This window comes from Desmodus rotundus, chromosome 2 (genome assembly GCF_022682495.2).
Source record: "Desmodus rotundus isolate HL8 chromosome 2, HLdesRot8A.1, whole genome shotgun sequence".
Lineage (NCBI taxonomy): Eukaryota > Metazoa > Chordata > Mammalia > Chiroptera > Phyllostomidae > Desmodus > Desmodus rotundus.
In genome coordinates this window covers 107,527,164-107,547,529 of record NC_071388.1, presented here as the reverse complement: position 1 = coordinate 107,547,529, position 20,366 = coordinate 107,527,164, and the positions used below count along the sequence as shown (strand labels likewise).

General features: G+C 42.0%; 1 protein-coding gene across 6 annotated transcripts in view; it reads right to left on the bottom strand.

The window, feature by feature from the left end:
- The window catches only part of ACAD9 (acyl-CoA dehydrogenase family member 9), an 88,051-nt gene that overhangs the window by 13,282 nt on the left and 54,403 nt on the right, over positions 1–20,366 (bottom strand). For all 6 annotated transcript variants that reach the window (XM_053918533.2, XM_045185853.3, XM_024577892.4 and 3 more), the window contains 6 exons: positions 16,879–16,980; positions 10,899–11,005; positions 9,795–9,895; positions 8,868–8,946; positions 7,696–7,867; positions 4,875–4,948 (listed from right to left, as the gene is read on the bottom strand). In XM_053918533.2, the coding sequence (XP_053774508.1) occupies positions 4,875–4,948; positions 7,696–7,867; positions 8,868–8,946; positions 9,795–9,895; positions 10,899–11,005; positions 16,879–16,980 (635 nt within the window). The remainder of the gene's footprint in view (positions 1–4,874; positions 4,949–7,695; positions 7,868–8,867; positions 8,947–9,794; positions 9,896–10,898; positions 11,006–16,878; positions 16,981–20,366) is intronic.

Genomic DNA, 20,366 nt, shown 5'->3' with positions numbered 1-20,366 from the left:
AGATTGCTTGACTATGTGTGACTTACATTAATCAAAATGCTAATGTATTTGCATTTATAATTACTTGTTAAAAAACCTAATGGGAGAATCCTTCTAAACAGATCCTGTGGGCCTAGAGAGATTGGAAACAACTGCTCCAGCTACCAGGAAGGGCAAGTGTTGGTTTTAAACCACTCAGTCAAAGGCAGTTGGGAAATAAGGAAGACAAACCCTAAGGGTCAGGCCCAGCCCCAGCACTGAATGTGTGAGGGGGCTTGGTTAAGTCACATCACTTTCCCAAGGGCCCTCTAATCTCTAATTTCAGGTTTCATGTGTCTCATTCAGGACATGGGAAGACACTGACCAGAACATGAAGAGGAACTAAATTCTCCCAACTGTATTCCCTTTTCTCTCTTCCTAAATGGGCTTTTAAAAGCCACCTCATAGTTTTATAAACAAAATTCACTTCATGGCCCCTTTTTACATTATTCTTAATTTCACTTAAAACAACAAACAAAAACAAAAGGAGAAAAGGATTTGACACTAGGTCTCACTCCCTGTCATCAAACACCTGATGAGTTTAGCCATATTTGAAAAGGGGCCCAAGAGCTCAAGGGCTGATCTTTCTACTTCATCCTCTCCTCCTGTGACTCTGCACTTGCATGCTTTATCACCTCTCTACTGCAAAATAGTTTCCTTTTATAATTTCCACAACTACAGTCTAGATCTCAATTTTCCCAGATGCAAGCTTCAACAGCCCCTGTTATTTAACTGCCTCTATGCCCTAAGGAGTCTGGCCATTGACATAACCTGACTACACCAGAGAAAGAAGTTCTTACTTTTACCTCACATCAGCCACTTAATTTTCACCTGGCATTTGATCATTCTGTGACCTCTGGAATCACTCAAATGTATCACATTTTTTAGTATTTAAGCTAACTCTCAAGCAATCCCACTAATTTAAAAAAAAGGGCTTTAAAAATCTACTTTTCTTGCATATTAAAATAACAATCATTTTTCACCTAAAACAATGGGGGAAAATTTAATGCAGTGTTGGGAAGTATTAGGGACAGCAGCATCCTCAACAGTGTTGGAGGACAGACATTGGTCCAACTGTGCAGCCGGCAACTGGGCAACATGGATCAAGAACTTAAAAACATTCACATCTTCTGACGCAGTGGCTTCACTAGTGGTGTTTAAACTCACAAAATAGTTAAGCAAGTGTATAAAGGTATATACAGGGATATATGTCATGCAATATATGGTGGTAAGTAAAAAAGAAGTGAAAACAATGTTAAATTCCCAAATCTGAGAACCTGGTAAAATTAAATTTGGCATCACAACACGAAGAAATGCTATGGAATATTAAAAACTTATAGCAACATACATTTAATAGCATAATGATTATTATGTGGACCTTAAGTAGAAAGATTCATTTAATATGAGCTCCAAGAAGGAATTTATCTGCTGAGATGGAATCCCCATGCCCAACTCAGGGCCCAAGCTTTATAAATAATAAAAGCCTAGCTGACATTTGTTGACAGGGGCTCCTCACATACTTTTTATATTGGGAAGAACCTCAGACTGAACTCATGGCTTCCTGCACTCTGTCCCAACTGTTTATGCAAGCTGGTCAAACACTGCACGGAAACCCTGGTTTCATATTTCTACCAAGTGACTGAGAACTGTCCCATCTAATCAGAATGGCACAACTTGGATATCTCATTTATATAAAACAGACCTAACTGAGAACTTGGGTGAGAACATTTGCTATAAGAGGTGGCCTCTCCTGAAAGGGTCAGGCCAGTTTTCCAAACCTGCTGGCCTGCCCATGACTCAGTTATCCCAACTCACTTGGTAGCCCACAGCTTAATCAAAACTCTCTTCCACCACACACAATAGACATCTGGCGCCAGCCATAATGGCTGACAGTCAGGCTGACCCTCCCGTACCTGGGAACAGCCCGGCCCTTTAATTAACCCATTGTCCAAGCTCACATCTTGAAACCCTGAGGCACCTGCCCAGAAGAACAAGAAGCCCTTCCCTATCTATCCTCCCACAAGTCCCATGTATTTTCTTTTAAAAACCCCATTCCTGCCTCCCCACTGGGGCTGCAGTCAGTCCAGACTCAGCCTGCCTATAAGCACAGCATCAAATAAAGGCACTTGATCAGATCATCTGGTTCCTTTCATCTCTATTTCTCTCGCATTTCTAACATCCCCTTTGTCTCTGTGCACACAATTTAGCCACCTGAAACCATCTCCAGAACTGCAGTTCCTTTTGTTCAAATAAATGTTTTCAGTTCTTTATTACAGTCTAAAAATAATTTTGGTTTATATTAGGATATACTGATAAATGAAAAAATGCAAGCTATATTACATGCACACACCAAATATTTTTGATAAATTGTCTTTATAAAGATCTAGAATGACATGGAAGAAAAGTGGTCACATCTGAAACATGACAAGCTCAGTGGAGGCCTGCGTGGCAGCTTTACAAACTCAAGAGACTGAAAGTAACCACATGGGAAGGCCTGAAAATTAAAACTTTCTAACAAAAAGCCATTTATGGGAGGAAGTCCTGTCCTAGGCCAGTATTTTTACTCAAACAACGGTCAATCTTTACCGCAACTGAGCCTGTCCTCTTTTGAATCTGTGATAACATATCTCTGGAATATCAAATTTCCTTTTTCCAGAACCCTCAAAGCACAGGCACCACATCAGAGGGAAACCACGGACCCCCTCATTGTTATTGTTACCATTTTAATTGTAGACTGTTAACTATCCTGTACCCACCTCTGTAAAAAATGTGTCTACCATTTTACTTTTTATCCAACCCCAGAGTTTTCCTTGCTTTGCTTCTCCCTGCTTCCCTAATCTATCACTAATAGATTTTATGGAACCCATTTAGCCTCCTCTTTTGATTTTAAGGTATAAAATAAGGTGCAAAACTCCCACATTATCTCAACTCGCTGAGGTTTTGCTTCCTGGCAATTGTCGTCAATTTGGCTCAAATAAACTCACAAGAATTCTCTGTAAGTCTGAATGTTTCTTATGTTGACAAAAGCAAGTACCAAAATTGTGAACAATGAATGTCAACTCTCTTGGGGACAGGTTTCAGTGGGTTTCATTTTTTTTTCTCCTTCTCTATATTCTCCAATGTGTGTATCTTCTGGGTTACCTGAATCACAAACAAGCCTAGCACTCCACAAAGACTGCTGCTCCCTTATTTGTCCTTCCACTTCTACAACCCTTTTTTCCAAATTCACTGAGCAGACTCTTTTTTAAAAAAAAAACCTCACCCAAGGACATGCTTATTGACTTTAGAGAAAAGGGAAGGGAAGGAGACAGAGAAAGAGAGAAACATAAATCTGCTCTCATCTGTGCCCTAACCAGGGTACCAAACCTGCAACCCTGACATGTGCTCTGACCAAGAATCAAACCTACAACCTTTTGGTTTACAGAATGACACTCCAACCAACTGACCCACACGGGCTAGGGTTCACTGAACAGCCTCTTCACAAGAGCACTGGCTGACAGCACGTATCTGATTCTCAAAGACACCCAGGACGGGAGGAAGGCAGGTATCACTTTGTTCCCTGTTTCACAGCCAAAAGGGAGAATGGACACACCAGAGTAAAGATACTTACCTAGGTGACCCAGCACATTAGGACAGGGCAACAAAAAAAGACGAAGAGCCCAACTTGAAAATGAGCAAACGATTTGAAAAGACAATATTCCAAAGATATACAAATGGCAAATAAACACATGAAAAGATATTAGTCATTAGAGAAATGCAAATCAAACCACAATGAGATACCACTTCACACACACTAAGTTGACTATAATTTTTATAATGGACAATAACAAGTGTCAATGAAGATGTGGAGAAATTAGAACCCTCTTATGCTGATGATGGGAATGTAAAGTGGTACAGACATGGTAGAAAACAGCCTGGCAGTTCAGCTGGGCAGTTCCTCAAAAAGTTATACATGCAGTCACCACATGACCCAGAAATTTTACCTCTAGGTAAATACCCAACAGAACTGAAAACAGATTGTTCACATAAAAACTTGTATAAGAATGTTCAAATCAGCATTACTGATAATGGCCAAGTGGTAGAAACAACACAAATGTCTATCAGCTGACATTATAAATGAATAAAGAAAACATGGTCGGAATATTATTCAGCCTTTAAAAACAATGAAAAAGGCTACAATTTGGATAAACTTTGAAAACATGCCAGTGAAAGAGGCCAAACACAAAAGCTCACATATAGATTTCATCTACATGAAATGTTCAAAATAGGCAGATTCAAAACAGAAATACAAATAATGATTGCCAAGGGATGGGGCAAAGGGCAAATGAGAGGAATGGCATATTTTTGTGTGGGGGATGGAAATGTTCTGGAATTAGACCTTGGTGATGGTTGCACAACATAGCAAATACACTAAAAACAACCAACGTGCACAATGGAAAGTGGTAAATTTTGTGTTACATGAATTATTTGTCAATAAAAATACAATAAATCTTACAAAAAAACAAACAAACTTAGGGACTCAGGATCCATGGTTGTGCACTTAAAAGAACCTATGCTTCTCCAGTGCCTGCTGGCCTGCTTTCTTACGCTTGCAGAAGAGAGGGATACTATCCCTACTCAAGGCAAACAATGCTCACAGATAAATGAAGAGACCTAGTTCTAACCACACACTCCCTCACCTGGGAGCCAATTTTTCCACTTTCCACTTTGCTGACTTCTCAATGGAGAACCACACAGGGTCACTTGGCCAGCAGAAACTGGTGTGCTACCAGCAGGGACGAGGCAGAAAGCTGGTGCCAACAAAACTGCACGATGAAACTGCACAGCAGTCACAGAGGCTGCTGCTGGCAACTCACCTTAAGCCCACCTCCAACTTCTCCTAGAACATTTCCAACAGGCACCTTGGTGTTTTCAAAATGGACTTCACAAACTGAAACACACGAAATTGAAGACCTTAAATGCAAACTAGTCTGCACTTGATGCGCTGGCATGAAATGCAATTCATTCACTCACTCACTCACTCACTCTACATCTTGGATAGGACAGTACAGAAAAACAAGATTTCTGTCCCTGTGGAGTTCATACTTTAGTTAGGGAGATAAACTACAAACAAGATGTTATAACATTGTGTTAATTGCTATGGATGAAATAAATACAGCATGGTGACAGAAATGGAGCTTGGAGGGGGGTGGGTAATACTATTTTTACTAAGGGTTTACGTCAGACCTTTCTAAGGTGAAGTTTGAAGGATAAGAGTGAGCCACAGACATTGCTAGGCAGTACTGCTCTTCCTAAGGCCCCCATTGCAAAGGGGAGTATCAGTCCTATCTCACTCTGCTTTAACGCAGCCAAACCCTGCACTGTGGCTCTATGGGAGGAGCAGATTTGCCCTTCCCTACCCACAATGCCAGGTTTGGCCATGTGACTTGCCATAGCTTCAGGGGCACAGAGGCAATCCAACAAGAGCAGAAAGGTCTTAACAGTCTGGCTTGGCTCCTTGGGCTCTTACGATCTGCTGTGAGAACATGCTCCAGCACGTTCAAGCAAACATATGGCATGTCTGAACCCAACCCAGAGCACCTAGAAACTATGGGAGAGAAATAAATGGCAAATCCTGGGGTGGTTTCTCAGGAGGGTCACTGAAGCTGTGGATGACTAGCAGTCCTTAAAATTAGGATGTACCTGGCATGTTGAAGGAAGTGGAGGTCAACGTGATGCGAACAGTTACAGTAAGTGTGGCAGGGGTGAGGGAAGAGGCAGGAAGGGACAGAAGCCTCTCAACTTCGTTCTTTATAATAGTGATGGCTCCCAGCAACTAATGCCAGAGAAAAGGGAGGCTCAGGACAGGGAAGTCATGGCTCAAGTAGCCAAGCATGAGCCTAACAAAGTGTGGGCAACCAGGGTCTGGTGACTTTTTATTCTATTACTACAGCTCTGTCCAAATAGCCTAGTTGTGAAATACAACAAAATACCCATCTCTCTGGCCACTGGGTCCCACTTATGGTTTAAGTACATGGGCCGGGAGGCAAGCTCTTGTTCCTTCACAGGCTGCTGGATGTGGGGAGGACCCTTCCTCCCTCTCTGACCTCATCTTGTGCCGCACAAGCCCCCCTCACAGGACCACTACATAATCCCAGTGGGCACCACCTACCCAGACATCAGTATGGACAGTGTACCCGTAGTGGTACACAGCAGCAGCCCTGTTCTCTCCCACCACTCCAGTCACTCTGGGTACTTTTTCCCACCAGCACACCAAGATCTTTTTATCTCAGGGCCTTTGAGCCTGCTCCTTCCTCTGTTGGAACATTCATCACGCAACAGGCAGCAGCACCAGTCATGGTGGTTAATATCAGTAACAGCACAAACATTATCAGCTTCCACGTATACTTAGCATTTTACATACTTCATAACCCTCCCTTTTCATGTTACCTCCACAATGTAGGTTCTATTATCATCCCTTTCTTGTAGGTGATGAAACTGAAGAAAAGCCAACTAGCTTCTTCAAGGTCACATAGCTTCTATGTGCCAGAGCCAGGTTAGAGCTCAGGCCCTCTGACAACCCCTGTCCCCACCATGCCAACCATATGTAGTGGCAAATACCAATATCTAGAACACAGGGTCCCCAAAGACAAAGTGGCAAACAGAAGTGGGTCTGAAGGTGCCAGGGTAGTATGCAGAATCCTGTAGCACAGACTCTCCATGATCTGAATAGAAGGCCTATGAGGGAGAGCCCTCTGAGGACTCCATGGCAGCTCTGGAAGGGTTGAGGGCCACTCACATGACCCAGCCTCAAGTAAACCTAGCGCTGACCAAGGGCTACAAGCACGCCTAGGCAGGTAAAAAGGGAAGCGGGAGAAGGGAGGAGGTTCCAGGCAGGGAATACGGGGGTTTCCTGTATTGGAATGTTAACCTCGGACACCCCACTGCCCTTTTTGGTGTCCACTATGCCTCCCTCACAAGGCTGAGAGCTCCACAAGACTGTGACTGTCTCATTAACCTTAAAATCACTGATGGTCATTACAAGGAGAAGTGTAGTTACTGTGGCACTTTATTTTTAATTTTTTAAATTTAAGTACAGTTGGTATACAGTATTATATCGGTTATATCAGTTTCTGTTGGACAATACAGTGATTCAACATTTTAAAAATTACAATGTAATCACCACTAATTCTAATAACTATTTGTGCAAAATTATCACAATATTATTGACTATATTCCCCTTCCCCTTTTCATTCATCCTCCCATCCTCTCCCTTCAGGTAAAACCCCTTTGGTCTCAGTTTTTATGAATCTGATTCTGTTTTGTTTGTTCATTTGTTTCTTTTTTTTAGATTTCAGTATAAGTGAAACCATACAGTATTTGTCTTTCCCTGCCTGACATATTTCACTCAGCATAACAGCCTCTAGATCAATGTCAGGTGTGTTGCAAACCTGAACTGGAGATGTGGCCTGCAACCTAGGCATGTCCTGACTGGGAATCGAACCAGTGACCCTTGGTTCACAGGCCGGCACTCAATTCACTGAGTCACACCAGCCAGAGTCAATTAAAACTACTTAAACCTCACTGAATTTTGACGTTTGAATGGGGCTAAAGAGCCCGCGCTCTCGCACGCTCTCTCTCTCTCTCTCTTTCTCTCTCTCACACACACACACACACAGGCACACACACACAACTTACTGTTGGAGCCACGGATACCTAACGTATCCTCAGGCTTCCCGTTAGTTATTCCACCAAAGTCTCTCTCTACTATAAATGCTGTAATTTTGTCTTTTACTGAGCTGTCAGAATCAACGTTGGTTTTAGCAAACACAGTAAAAATATTGGCAAGTCCTCCATTGGTGATCCAGACCTGAAGGAAAAAGCAAAAGAACTTTGGAGAAAGCCAAACTATTAGGAGCCACCTCTAAGCCCCATCTTTTCCAAAAGACACTCCAGCTGCCCATCAAACCTCAGGCTAGCCTTGGCCCTAGAAAAGCCAAGACTGCATAAACAAAGTACAGAGCCCAGTCTCCCCAGAGCCAGTATTTTCCCAAGAGACACAGGTGGCCATGAGTGTGAGTGTGTGGGGATGCTGTAGAAGAGTATCCAATGGTACAAAGATAGTTCAAACTCTAGCCCTGAATGAAGGGTTTCCTCAGGCAAGGAGCATTGGGACAGAAAGGAGTGAAGAGACAGGTATAAGAAAGAGGAGAGGAAGGGAGAGATAAATATAGAAACTTGTCAACGAACTATAATATATGGAACTTACATGGATCTCAATTCAAGCAAATGATTTGAAAAATAAAAATGTATGAGATAATCAGAGAAATTTGAATGCTGTCTAAACAGTAAGGAATTATTTTTAAAAAACTGTGATAATGTTATCATAACTTTTTTTTACAAAATAGTGCTGTCTTTTTAGAGGTATAAACTGAAACAGTTATGAGTGCAATCCAGAGGTGGTGATGCTGACACAGAAACGACTGGCTAAGAGCTAATAACTGCTGAAGCTGGGTGACAGGTACATTAAAGTTCACTATAGTGAACTTTGTATATGCTTCAAACTTTGCATAATAAAAAACTTTTGAAAACAAACACCCAACAGAGGCTCAGGGAGGTAGCTGGTACTACGGAAGCATGTAAAGTGTGGAGCCAGAACTCCCTGGTTCCAATTCTGGCTCTGCCACTAAGCACAGGACATCTGCTGAACTCTTTGAGGCCCAGTTTCTTCTTCCAAAGAAGGCAAGTAACATCCACCGAAGAGGTGATGGTCAAAAGATGATGTGTACACCCTCTGCAATTCCTGGTATATGGAAAGTGGTCAATGAGTAGTGGTAAAGGTCATGACTGAGACCCCGGAGGAGCTGTACCTTGGAACCACTGAGGATGTAGTGTTTTTTATCTTCACTTAACGAGGCCTTGGTCTGGATGGAGGCAGCATCACTCCCACTGCAAGGACAGAAATAGGCTATTGAAGAGAATAATGCTGGGAATCAAGAAGAATGGTTTAGAGGGCCCCAAAATAAAGGTTTTACTTTAATACAGGAGTTGGCACACTTTTAAAATAAAGGGCCAGATGATAAATATATTCAGCTTTTTAGGCTACAGCATGCCTGTCCCAACTCCTCAATTCTGCCATTGTGCATGAAGGCAGCCACAATTTGTAAACAAACAGGCATGTTCCCGTAACACTTTCATTACAAAAACAGGTGGCAGGCTGGACCTGGCCAACCCCTGCCTTATCATATCAGATAAAAAAGTGGTAGTGAAAATTCAAGCTTAGATTTAAACATGAAAATGCGTACTCAAAATAGACTCATCTAAACTCATTTGAGGATGAGTTCAGGGCCCCAGATTCCCAGGTGGAGGGAAGCAACATGAAGTGTGGTCCATGTAATAGACCTCGGTGCCAGCCCTGTTATGTCCTAGCTGTGTGACCTTCGGCTTGTCACACAACCTTACTTAACCTCAGTTCCTAATCTGTAAAACAGGGCTATTACTACCCACCCTCACACTCTGTAAGTTGATTTGAAGCCTTGAAAGCACATGTCAGGTGTGTTGCAAACCACAAAATAATGATTTAATAGGTGCTGTCAGGTATGTTATTGCATTTATACATCTCACTGGGACAGAAAAATAAAGGTAAGAGAACTGGCAAGAAAAGTTGCTGATGTGACTCCTGAAAGATTTCAGAGAGGGAAGAAATAAAAGACACAACCTATTCACCACAAACTCTGGCCCTCCTCCCATGCCCCCTGGGAGACACTATTCCATGGCAGTTCATGCCAAGGGCAGACCTGGCTGGCTCTGTCAGGCAGAAGGCGGCAATGTGCTCCCCAGATGCCAGTTTGGGCAGGTACCTGGCCTTCTGCTCCTCACTGCCGGCCAAGATGATCCCCTAAACAAGACACACAGAGGCTGATTTCAGCTGTGGGGAAAAAAGACTATGTCAACTATGCTTGCAGATTATAGCTTCTGAAGGAAATACTTACTTCATGCAAGAGGAAACACCCTGAGTCAGAACTGGCAGCCTCAGGTAAAAAAAATGAGATGTGGCTGGGGAGTATGGGGAGTCAGACTGCTAAGGACCCACCCGAAAGTGCACCATCGGGGTGGCCTGGGCCTGGAGGCCCAGCAGAACTTTGGAGTCAGACTCAGGGATTTTCATCACAGCTCCTATTTCCTGGCTGAGTAATCTTGGGTAAGAGTACCCAAGGGTACCCTTCTCTAAGTCTCCATATCCTCTCGTACATATAGGCGATAATCTTACCCATTGGAGGGGTGGTTTAGATGATAAAATGTGAAGAGGTGGGAATGCTGGACCCACACCTGGCATAAAGAAGGTGTTCAGTCAATGTCAGAACTGTCCCACACTCCTTCTCAAGCCCCCCCCTTTCCACTGAATGAGTGCATGGAGCACACAAGCTCTTGGAGGGAAGCCAAGCATGTTGTGCACTCAGCTCACTTTGTCTCCTATATTGAGCAGAAACAACACAAGTAATGGACTGTTGATTAAGAGTGGCGAATCTGGACCTGCCCTAAAATTCTCTGAGCCTAGTGGGGTGAGAAAGACATGCAAAATAGTAAGGAGGACATGCTCAGGCCCCAAGTGACTCAAGAGCACAGTGGGAGAGGCTCATATCCAGCTTGAGGTGAAGGTAGGCTCCACAGAGACAGCAACATCAGAACTGGGCTTCCCAAGGATGTGATTAAAGGGCTGCTGCTTATGTAGGAACTGAGCACTATATGGCATAGCTGAGAGAGGATGTACACAAATGAGGCACTGCAGGGCAAAGATGCAGGAACAGGATAGGCTCTCCTCCAAGACCATGAGATAGCAAGCACAATTCATTTCCTGAAGGTCTTCCTGGAGTCACAGAAAGCATCCCCAGATACTTGACCTTGAGGCCTATAGCCTGGTGTGCTTCCAGGGTCACAGCAATCGACCCGTCCAGGCTGACAATTTCCTGTAGCCGTGCATACATGGTGTTGGAAAGGCCCAGGCCACCTAGAGAAGAAAGAGACCTGCTTTACTTATGGCCCAGCTCCAAATTAATCCCCTTAAAGGCAAACGGTTTTGCTGGTCTTTTCTGATTATAAAAGTAATGCCAGATCACTATTTTCATCACAATACAAAAAGGTACAAAGAAAACACACATCACCCACAAACATCAGTCAGACCATTTTTGTGTATATCCTTTCAAACTTTTTCTAGGCATAGGAGCATATATAAAAATACACAATTTTAACATAAATATAATCTATAATACAAAAATATAAGAATACCTTTACATCATTTAATAGGTTATATCACCTGTCAGATATAGATCTTTATAAATGAAACAGCATTCTAGTATCTCATTCTCAATATTTAGTGGATTCCAGGAGAGAGATTTTTCTGCAGTGGTACTACTTATATTTTAGGACCGATCATTCGTTGTCATGGATGACTTTTCTGTGCACTGTAGGATGTTTAGCAGCATCCTTGGCCTCCACCCACCTGATGCCAGAAATACCCCCTCCCCAGTTTTGATAACCAAAAATTCTCTAGATATTGTCAAATGGGGGTCTCTTGGGTGACAAAATAATTCTAGTTGGGAATCACTCTTCTGCAGTAGAAAGACAAACATTAAAGAAACAAAACCAAAAAATCCACTGAACTTATATCTTCAACTTCCACAGATGGCTGGGTGACCATATATGTATCTTACAAACAATAAACTGAGGCCTAAGGTCACATAACCAAAATGTAGCAGGGCTGCGTCCTGAACTCAGGGTGTATGTATGGGTAAGGGCACTAGAGCAACCATTCACACACAAGGGAAAAGGATGAGTCTCAGCAGAGAAGTGGAGTGGCCTGCCTAGTATGCAGTCCTAGGGGTTCAGTGGTGATACTCAGGGAAGGCCAGGGTTCTGCAGTACCACTTTCTCCTTCCCACTTGTTTTCAGTCAATATTTATTTCACATACTAAGGGAGTGAGTTTTGTTTGTTAAAAAAAATAAATTCTGATGCTTTCTCCACCAAGAAAGTTATCATAAGATCATGGGGACAGTAATCACATGGGGAAGGATGACAGGTGGGTGGACGCTGTTGGTGGGGATAGAGCTGATGGGCAGGATGGAGCCACATCAACTGCCAGAGGAGATGCCATTGACAGGACGTTGACAGGCTGGGTTGGCCGCAGGAAAACAGGAAGGAAATGCAGGCCCAGTTGGTAGAAAGGACTCCATTTCCCTGCTCCAGACTGGGAACACTTCCCCAAAACGTTTGGGGGCATGAATATAAGGTTGCTATGGCCTTAATTTCCCAAGGAAGGAAAAAGGCCCCAAACATGACTATTATCATCTCATGAAAGAAAGAGTATTTTCAAATGTAATACATCACAGAAACAAAACAAAAGACAAAAATAACGTGATCAAATCAATAGATGTGGAAAAAGCATTTGGTAAGACACAGCACCCATTTATGATAAAAACCCTCAACAAAGTGGGAATAAAGAGAGTATTCCTCAACATAATAAGGGCCATATACAAGAGGCCTACAGCCAAAATCATACTCAATGGACAAAAACTTAGAGCTTTCCCACTAAGATCAGGAACAAGGCAAGGATGCCCTCTCTCACCACTCCTATTCAACATAGTCTTAGAAGTCCTAGCCACAGCAATCAGACAAGAAAAAGAAATAAAAGGAAATCCAAATTGGAAAGGAGGAAGCAAAACTGTCATTGTTTTCATATGACATGATAGTGTACCCAGAAAATCCTATAGATTCCACCAAAAAACTACTCAACCTGATAAATAAATTTGGCAAAACAGCCGGATACAAAGTCAATACTCAGAAATGAAAGGCATTCTTGTACACCAACAATGAAACATCAGAAACAGAAATCAGGAAAAAAATCCCATTTGCTATATAGCAACAAAAAAAATAAAGTACCTAGGGATAACCTAACCAAGAGGGGAAAGACCTATACTCAGAAAACTACACAACATTGAAGAAAGAAATTAAGGAAGACACAAACAAATGGAAGCATGTACCATGCTCATGGATTGGAAGAATTAACATCATCAAAATGGCCATACTACCCAAAGGGATTTATACATTCAATGCAATCCTATTAGAGTACCCATGACATATTCCACAGATATAGAACATTTAGAAATTCATATGAAACCATAAATGACCCTGAACAGCTGCAGCAATTTTGAGAAAGAAGAACAAAGTAGGTACGATCACAGTACCTGATATCAAACTGTATTACAAAGCCACTGTAACCAAAACAGCCTGGTACTGGTGTAAAAACAGACACATTGACCAATGGAACAGAGCAGAGAGCCCAGAGATAAACTCAAGTCTCTGTGGTCAATTAATATTTCACAAAGGGGAGCACAAGCATCAAATGGAGCAAAAATAGCCTCTTCAACAAATGGTGTTGGGAGATCTGGACAGCTATGTACAAAAAAATGAAACTCAATCACCAACTTACGCCATACACGAAAGTAAATTCAAGGTGGATAAAATATTTAAATATAAGTCGTGACACCATAAAAGTCCTAGAGGAAAACATCGGCAGGAAAATCTCAAACATTCCACACAGCAACATCTTCACAGATATGTCCCCTAAAGCAAGGGACATAAAGGAAAGAATAAACAAATGGGACCTCATCAAAATAAAAAGCTTCTGTGTGGCTAAAGAAAACAGCATTAAAATGAAAAGAGAACCAACAGTATGGGAAAACATATTTGCCAATGATACCTCAGACAAGGGCCTGATCTCCAAAATACATAAAGCACTCACATGACTCCACTCCAGGAAGACAAACAACCCAATTAAAAAATGGGCAAAGGACTTGAACAGACACTTCTCCAAGGAAGACATACAGAGGGCCCAGAGACATATGAAAGGATACTCAGCATCACTAGCCATCAGAGAGATGCAAATTAAAACCACAATGAGGTACCACCTCACACCAGTCAGAGTGGCCAACATAAACAAATCCACAAACGTTGGATAGGATGCGGAGAAAAGGGAACCCTAGTGCACTGTTGGTGGGAATGCACACTGGTGCAAGCCACTGTGGAAAACAGTATGCAATTTCCTCAGAAAACTAAAGATGGATCTGCCTTTTGATCCACCAATCCCACTCCTGGGACTATACCCTAAGAATCCTGAGTCACCAATTCAAAAGAATCTAGGCACCCCAATGTTCATAGCAGCACAATTTACAATAGCCAAGTAGTAGAAGCAACCTAAGTGCCCATCAGCAAATGAGTGCATCAAAAAACTGTGGTACATTTACACAATGGAATACTACACAGCAGAAAGAAAGAAGGAGCTCCTACCCTTTGCAACAGCATGGATGGAACTGGAGAGCACTATGCTAAGTGAAATAAGCCAGGAGGTGAGGGACAAATACCATATGATCTCACCTTTAACTGGAACATAATTAACAGAAGAAAAAAGCAAACAAAATATAACCAGAGACACTGAAATTAAGAACAACCTAACAATAGCCAGAGGGGTGGGTGGAGGGGATAGTGGGGAGAAGGGTTTCAGGAACTAGTATAAAGGACACATGGACAAAACCAAGGGGGAGGGATTGGCTGGGATGGGGGGCAGTGGTGGGAGGAAAATGCAGACAACTGTAATTGAACAACAATAAAATAATGTTTTTAGAAAAGGGTACTTAATAAAATTTATTTTAAAGATTTGGGAAAAAAAGAGTATTTTCATACCAGAAAGTAGGACTTAAAACAAGAATAATAATGGCAAGTTATGTAATCTCATATCAACTTAAGCATGCATGTGCCACACACACATCCCCAATACATGCTGGCATATAAGAGATGCATATGTAAAAAGACATACCTCAATTTTACACAGAAATTGTTTGGGAGAAAAAGTAAGCACTTTCATCAATTAGGAAATGATTTTAAAGGATCTCGAAGGGGAACCTTTAAAGGAGAAACACACAATACTACCAACCTGGCTACATCTAGAGGCTTTCTCCTGGTATTCATTTACTCCAAGCACTCGTGTTTTCAGTGGATGAGAGACCAACTGTCACTCTCCAGCTCTATCTCCAATTGCTTCCTAGTCTCACATTCAATACAGCCCGTACGCTATGGCCAAAAATTCCCGTCACTTGTCAGTTTTAATACCGACCAGTCTCAGATGTCTGTGAAAGCTCAAGCTCCCCACACCTCACTCAGAAGCTGCAGATCTCTGTTACAACACAGGATGTATAGCTTTTCCCTGCAGATGTCTGTGCTGTGCATTCCACCACCAAAGTAGCAACATCACTGATTATTTTATGTCTTCTGCATAAATGAGGAAATGTTTTTATACATTTGGAAATGTGATGAAAGGTAGTTCATACAATGACAGTAAGATACACCATTTAATAGTTTAAAACAAAGTAATAAACACGGACATAAACTAAGATTTGACATGATTAAAATATGCCTCAGAATTAAGGAAATTTGGCATCATACTAGTTTGTCCTAAATTTTCATATTTTGTCTCAGACTATACCAGCTCCAGGCTGTGTATAAGTGGAAACTTACTCTACAAACATTGAGGGCCCCCCACTTGTGGCTGCTGAGGTTAGGGTTACAGGGGTGAAGGTGGCCTAACTTTAGCCTCTTAGGTAAACCAGGCAGGAAGATAGAGCATGAAGACAAGCTCCTGGCTTTTGTGACTTGCTGTGCAAAACCTAATTTGAAATCTGGCTGGGAAAATGCCTAAAATATTAAAAACCTCCAAATGACCAGCTCATACCCACGAAATATACCTATACCTTAAAGCACCACTAATTCTCCCCTAAACTGCTGCCCCATAGCTGATCAGACCTGGAAGCGGCCTCAGACAACAAAGGCTCTGGAACAGGGCTCAGAGAGGTTGGTGCAGGGTGAAGGCTGAGAACCTAGATCCACACTTTTATGTTAAAAGGGCCCAAGAGTAAAAGTGATGTGTGGGTGTGCATTCACATGCATTAGCCTGTGTTCTGGCTCTTTGAGACATTTTCTATCCGTCTCCCCACAAACACTTCTTGCCTGTCCCCTTAATCCCATAGAATTAGGATGACCACTTCTGGATTAGGGGGTGGGGGGGAAGTGATTAGCCAAATCTGACAGAATTACCCTGGGATCCTGAAGAGAAAGGCAAGGGCCTTCACTTGGAGACTAAAAACATCACTACAATACTCCAAGAATGATGTGCACAGTCCAAAGAACAAAGTTCCCTGCTCAAAGGTTCCCCCTAATTAAATCCCCATATCCACAGGTTTAACACCTATACATTCATTACAGCAAAACTAAACAATTACTAGCATTAGGTCTGTAAATGTACACTTCTATATGGAGCAAATTAGTGTTTTTTTAGATGCACCTTGTGCCCTACAGCCATATGTCTTACTTGTCTACACCAGGATGAGAAGCCAAACTTAGTGGAAACTGGCACCTGTGCTCTTACCACATGAAGCACAAGTGGCTCCAGAGCAATTCCTGTGCCTGAGAGACCAAAGGGCTGTGCAATGGAGATGATATTGAAATCAGCCAGTTTCACTCTCACTCACCCACCTCCTCCACCTCCACAGAGACCCAGCAAGCACAGCTCCTGCGATGGCCTTTGATCCATTTCAGAGGAAGAAGCGTACAAATCCACAGCACAAGCACCTGAGACAGTGCACACACACTCACTAACCAGCCACCCCATCGTTAGCCAGTGATAGACGTTTTTATTATTTCCAGCAGTTTTACAGTTCGATCCTGGACATACTGCATTAAGGGCCACCCTTCCCAAACAGAACCTTTTTTTGAAGAAATATAGACCACTTTCTTAAGAGCCAACCAGCGCAGGGGTGGTTTCCTTTGCTCACCATATTCTTCTGGGACTTGCATGCCAAAAAGTCCCAGGCTCTTCAGCTTCTCTAAAGTTTCCTTTGGGATTTTCCCCTCTTGGTCAATTTTTCGAGAGTCCACTGCCAAGAAGAAATATCATGATTAAACAAAATAAGCTACGATTATACAAACAAAAATAAACAGAACAATTTATGTATAGTATATAATCCCAGTGTCAAAGACTTTAAAACTAGAAATTATCAAGTCATGGTCATTTAGCATGTGTTCAATTTTATCCAATTATCCCACAAAGAACTGTATTTCGAAAAATTACCAATACCAGGTTGTATTGTTTTTTCATCTGAGTGCTATTTACATAGAGATATATTCACTGTGTAAAACTGCAGCAAAATATACATTTATTAGATGTAAACTTTTCTGCATACTAAATTTAAATGTTTAAAAATCACTAGTACCTTCTAGAAAATTAGAGAATAAGTATGCAACTCCCAGAGCTGCCCTAAAATGTTAGGCTAGATAGCCAAACTCTAGGCAACATCTGGGCCTAAAACTCCTCAGTTCTCAGAAACCAGGACTATTTCACCATAGTACACACATTCTGAAAAGTTTATTCTGTTTAACAGCACTACTCACATTCATCAGAACAAAAATGAACAATTACTAGCATTAGGTCTGTAAATGTACACTTCTGTATGGATCAAGTTAGTGTTTTCAAATTGCCAACAAATTAAACATCAAAATTATAAATTTTAAAACTCACCATAACCTATACTAATAAATTTTTATACACATGGGTCCTTAATGAGAAATATCAGTTCCCCAAGTAGAGTCCAAACTCCTCATTTTCTGTTTATTTTTCTAATTTTATGACATATATAATTGTCTTGTAATAAACTGCACATATTTAAAATACATGTTTTCAAATTCTGACATCTGTTCACCCATGAAATCATCCCCACAAATCAAAAGAAACATTTCCTTTCCCACCAAAATTTTCCTTGTACTCTTCTGTGATTAGTCCTTCTCTACATCTCCATTCCCAGGCAGCTACTAATCTCCTTTTTATCTATAGACTAACCTGAACTTTTTTACTTTTCTATAAATGGAATCATACATGTCTTTTTTTGGTCTGGCCTCTCTGACTCAGCATAAGATCTTGAGACTTATCTATATTGCTGCATGTATAAATCCTTTATTACTTTTATTGTTCTACTGAATAGGTGTAAAATCATTTATCCATTCACCTCCTGGTGGACATCTGGGTGGTTCCCAGTTTTGGGTTCTTAGAAATAAAGCTTCCACTATAAACATTCATATTCAAGTTTTCGTGTAGCTATATGTTTTCATTTCTCTTGGGTCAATACTTTGGAGTAGAATGACTAGGCTGTATAATAGGGTACATTTAACTTTTGAGAAACTGTCAGGATCTGGGGAGACTTCCACTTCCAGCCAAGATAAAAGCAAAAGGGACTGGATTGTGTCCCAGCCTTAAAATACTAAAAATGTACAGCACTGGTTACTATACTCAGAAGAATAACATTTTACTAATAGAGAAGAATTAGCATTAGACATGCATTTCAACCGAGGCAATATCACCCCCAAGGAAATAAAAGTTGGTTTGGGGGGGAGGTCGGAGGGTGTATAGAGCACAGAAATATAACACATAAGCATATATAGAGTAGAGCATAAAATTTCACAGGGCAGGATGGTGAACAGGAAAAAAAGGATGTATAAAAAGGTTTGGAGGGGAGGGTACAATAATAACAACAAAAAAGCTTGCCCTACACACTGCTCTGATCTTGCTTAACAATACTTAAAAGCCAGCTTTGAAAGTATCAAACTCTTCCCCCAGAAACTTAAGAATGATGGTACCAAAGGGAATCTCATAGTACTTGAGAGAATGAAGATCAATAGAAACATTAACTAGATGTGACCTAGAACAAAGCTTAAGAACATATTAAGTACACACACATACACAAACACACAAAATATCCAGCACCAATAATGTAAAATCCACAATGTCTGGCATCTTAAAGAAAACTACCAGGCACATAAAGAGGCAGGAAAATATGATCTATACTGAGAAGAAAAATCAATTAATTGAACATGACCTATAAATAACACAGATGATAGTAGACAGGAACATTAAATGAGCTATTAAAACCATATAATAAAGAATTAGCATGTTAATACAAAACATAGTAGAAATATAAATACACAAATCAACTCCCAGAGATGAAAGACAGAACACTTGAGTTTTACACTGGATGGAATTAATGGTAAACTAAATACTACAGAAAAGATTAGTGAATTTAAAGATGTAACAATAATAACTACACAAAATGAGACAGAACACCAAAAGAAAAAATAACAGCATCAGTGAACTGTGGGAGAGGAGGGAGTAGGGGATGTAGCGTGGTTGGTGATAAAAAAAAATTTTAGGAAATAATAACCATTTTTGGGGGGGGGAAGATGGCGGTGAGATAGGTGGGAGCGGAGTCCACTTCCCCTTGGCACCAGTGAAACGCCTAGCTGATCTCAGGAACAGAGCGAACAGCCAACAGTATTCCAGCATATATGAAAATCGGAGACCGGAGAACCAAGATGGCGGCGTAGGTAGACACACTGCGCCTCCTCGCACAACCAGAACAGACTGAAAATCAAATGGCAAGGAAGTCCAACACCATGGAAATAAAAAATAAACATTCATCCAGACCGGCAGGAGGGGCGGAGACGGGCAGCCGGAGCAGAGAAGACTCGCGTTGGCGTGGTGGAACCAAGACTGGCGAAGTGTGGGACAAACAGGGCAGGCAGTCTGACCACTAGCAGACCCTGTGGCCCCACATTCGCACACAGATAAATTGAGAGGGCCGGACTCAGAGTGGCAGAGAACGGGGCAGGCAGAGCAGTGGGTAGCACCCCGGGGCCCCACATTCGCACACAGATAAACCGGGCGAACGGGGGGTAACAAAGCAGACTGCGCAACCCAGGGCTCCAGCTCCAGAAAATAAAGCCTCAAACCACTGATTGAAAACACCCGTGGGGGTTGGGGCAGCAGCAGGAGAGACTCCCAGCCTCATGGGAGAGGTCGTTAGAGAGACCCACAGGGACCAACGGCGTGCACAAGCCCACCCACTCGGGAACCAGCACCAGAGGGGCCCAGTTTGATTGTGGGTAGCGGAGTGAAAGATATAAGTCCCGTGGAGAGGGGAGCGGGCGCCATTGCTCCCTCTCGGCCCCTCCCCCACCTACAGCATCACAGCTCAGCAACCAGCGTTACCCCGCCCCGGGAACACCTAAGGCTCCGCCCCTTAAAGTAACAGACGCACCAAAACAACAAAAAAAAAAGGGCCCAAATGACAGAACACTTCAAAGCTCCAGAAAAAATACAACTAAGTGAGGAACAGATAGCCAACCTATCGGATGCACAGTTCAAAACACTGGTTATCAAGACGCTCACAGAATTGGTTCAATCTGTTCGAAAACCAGATGAAAAAATGAAGCC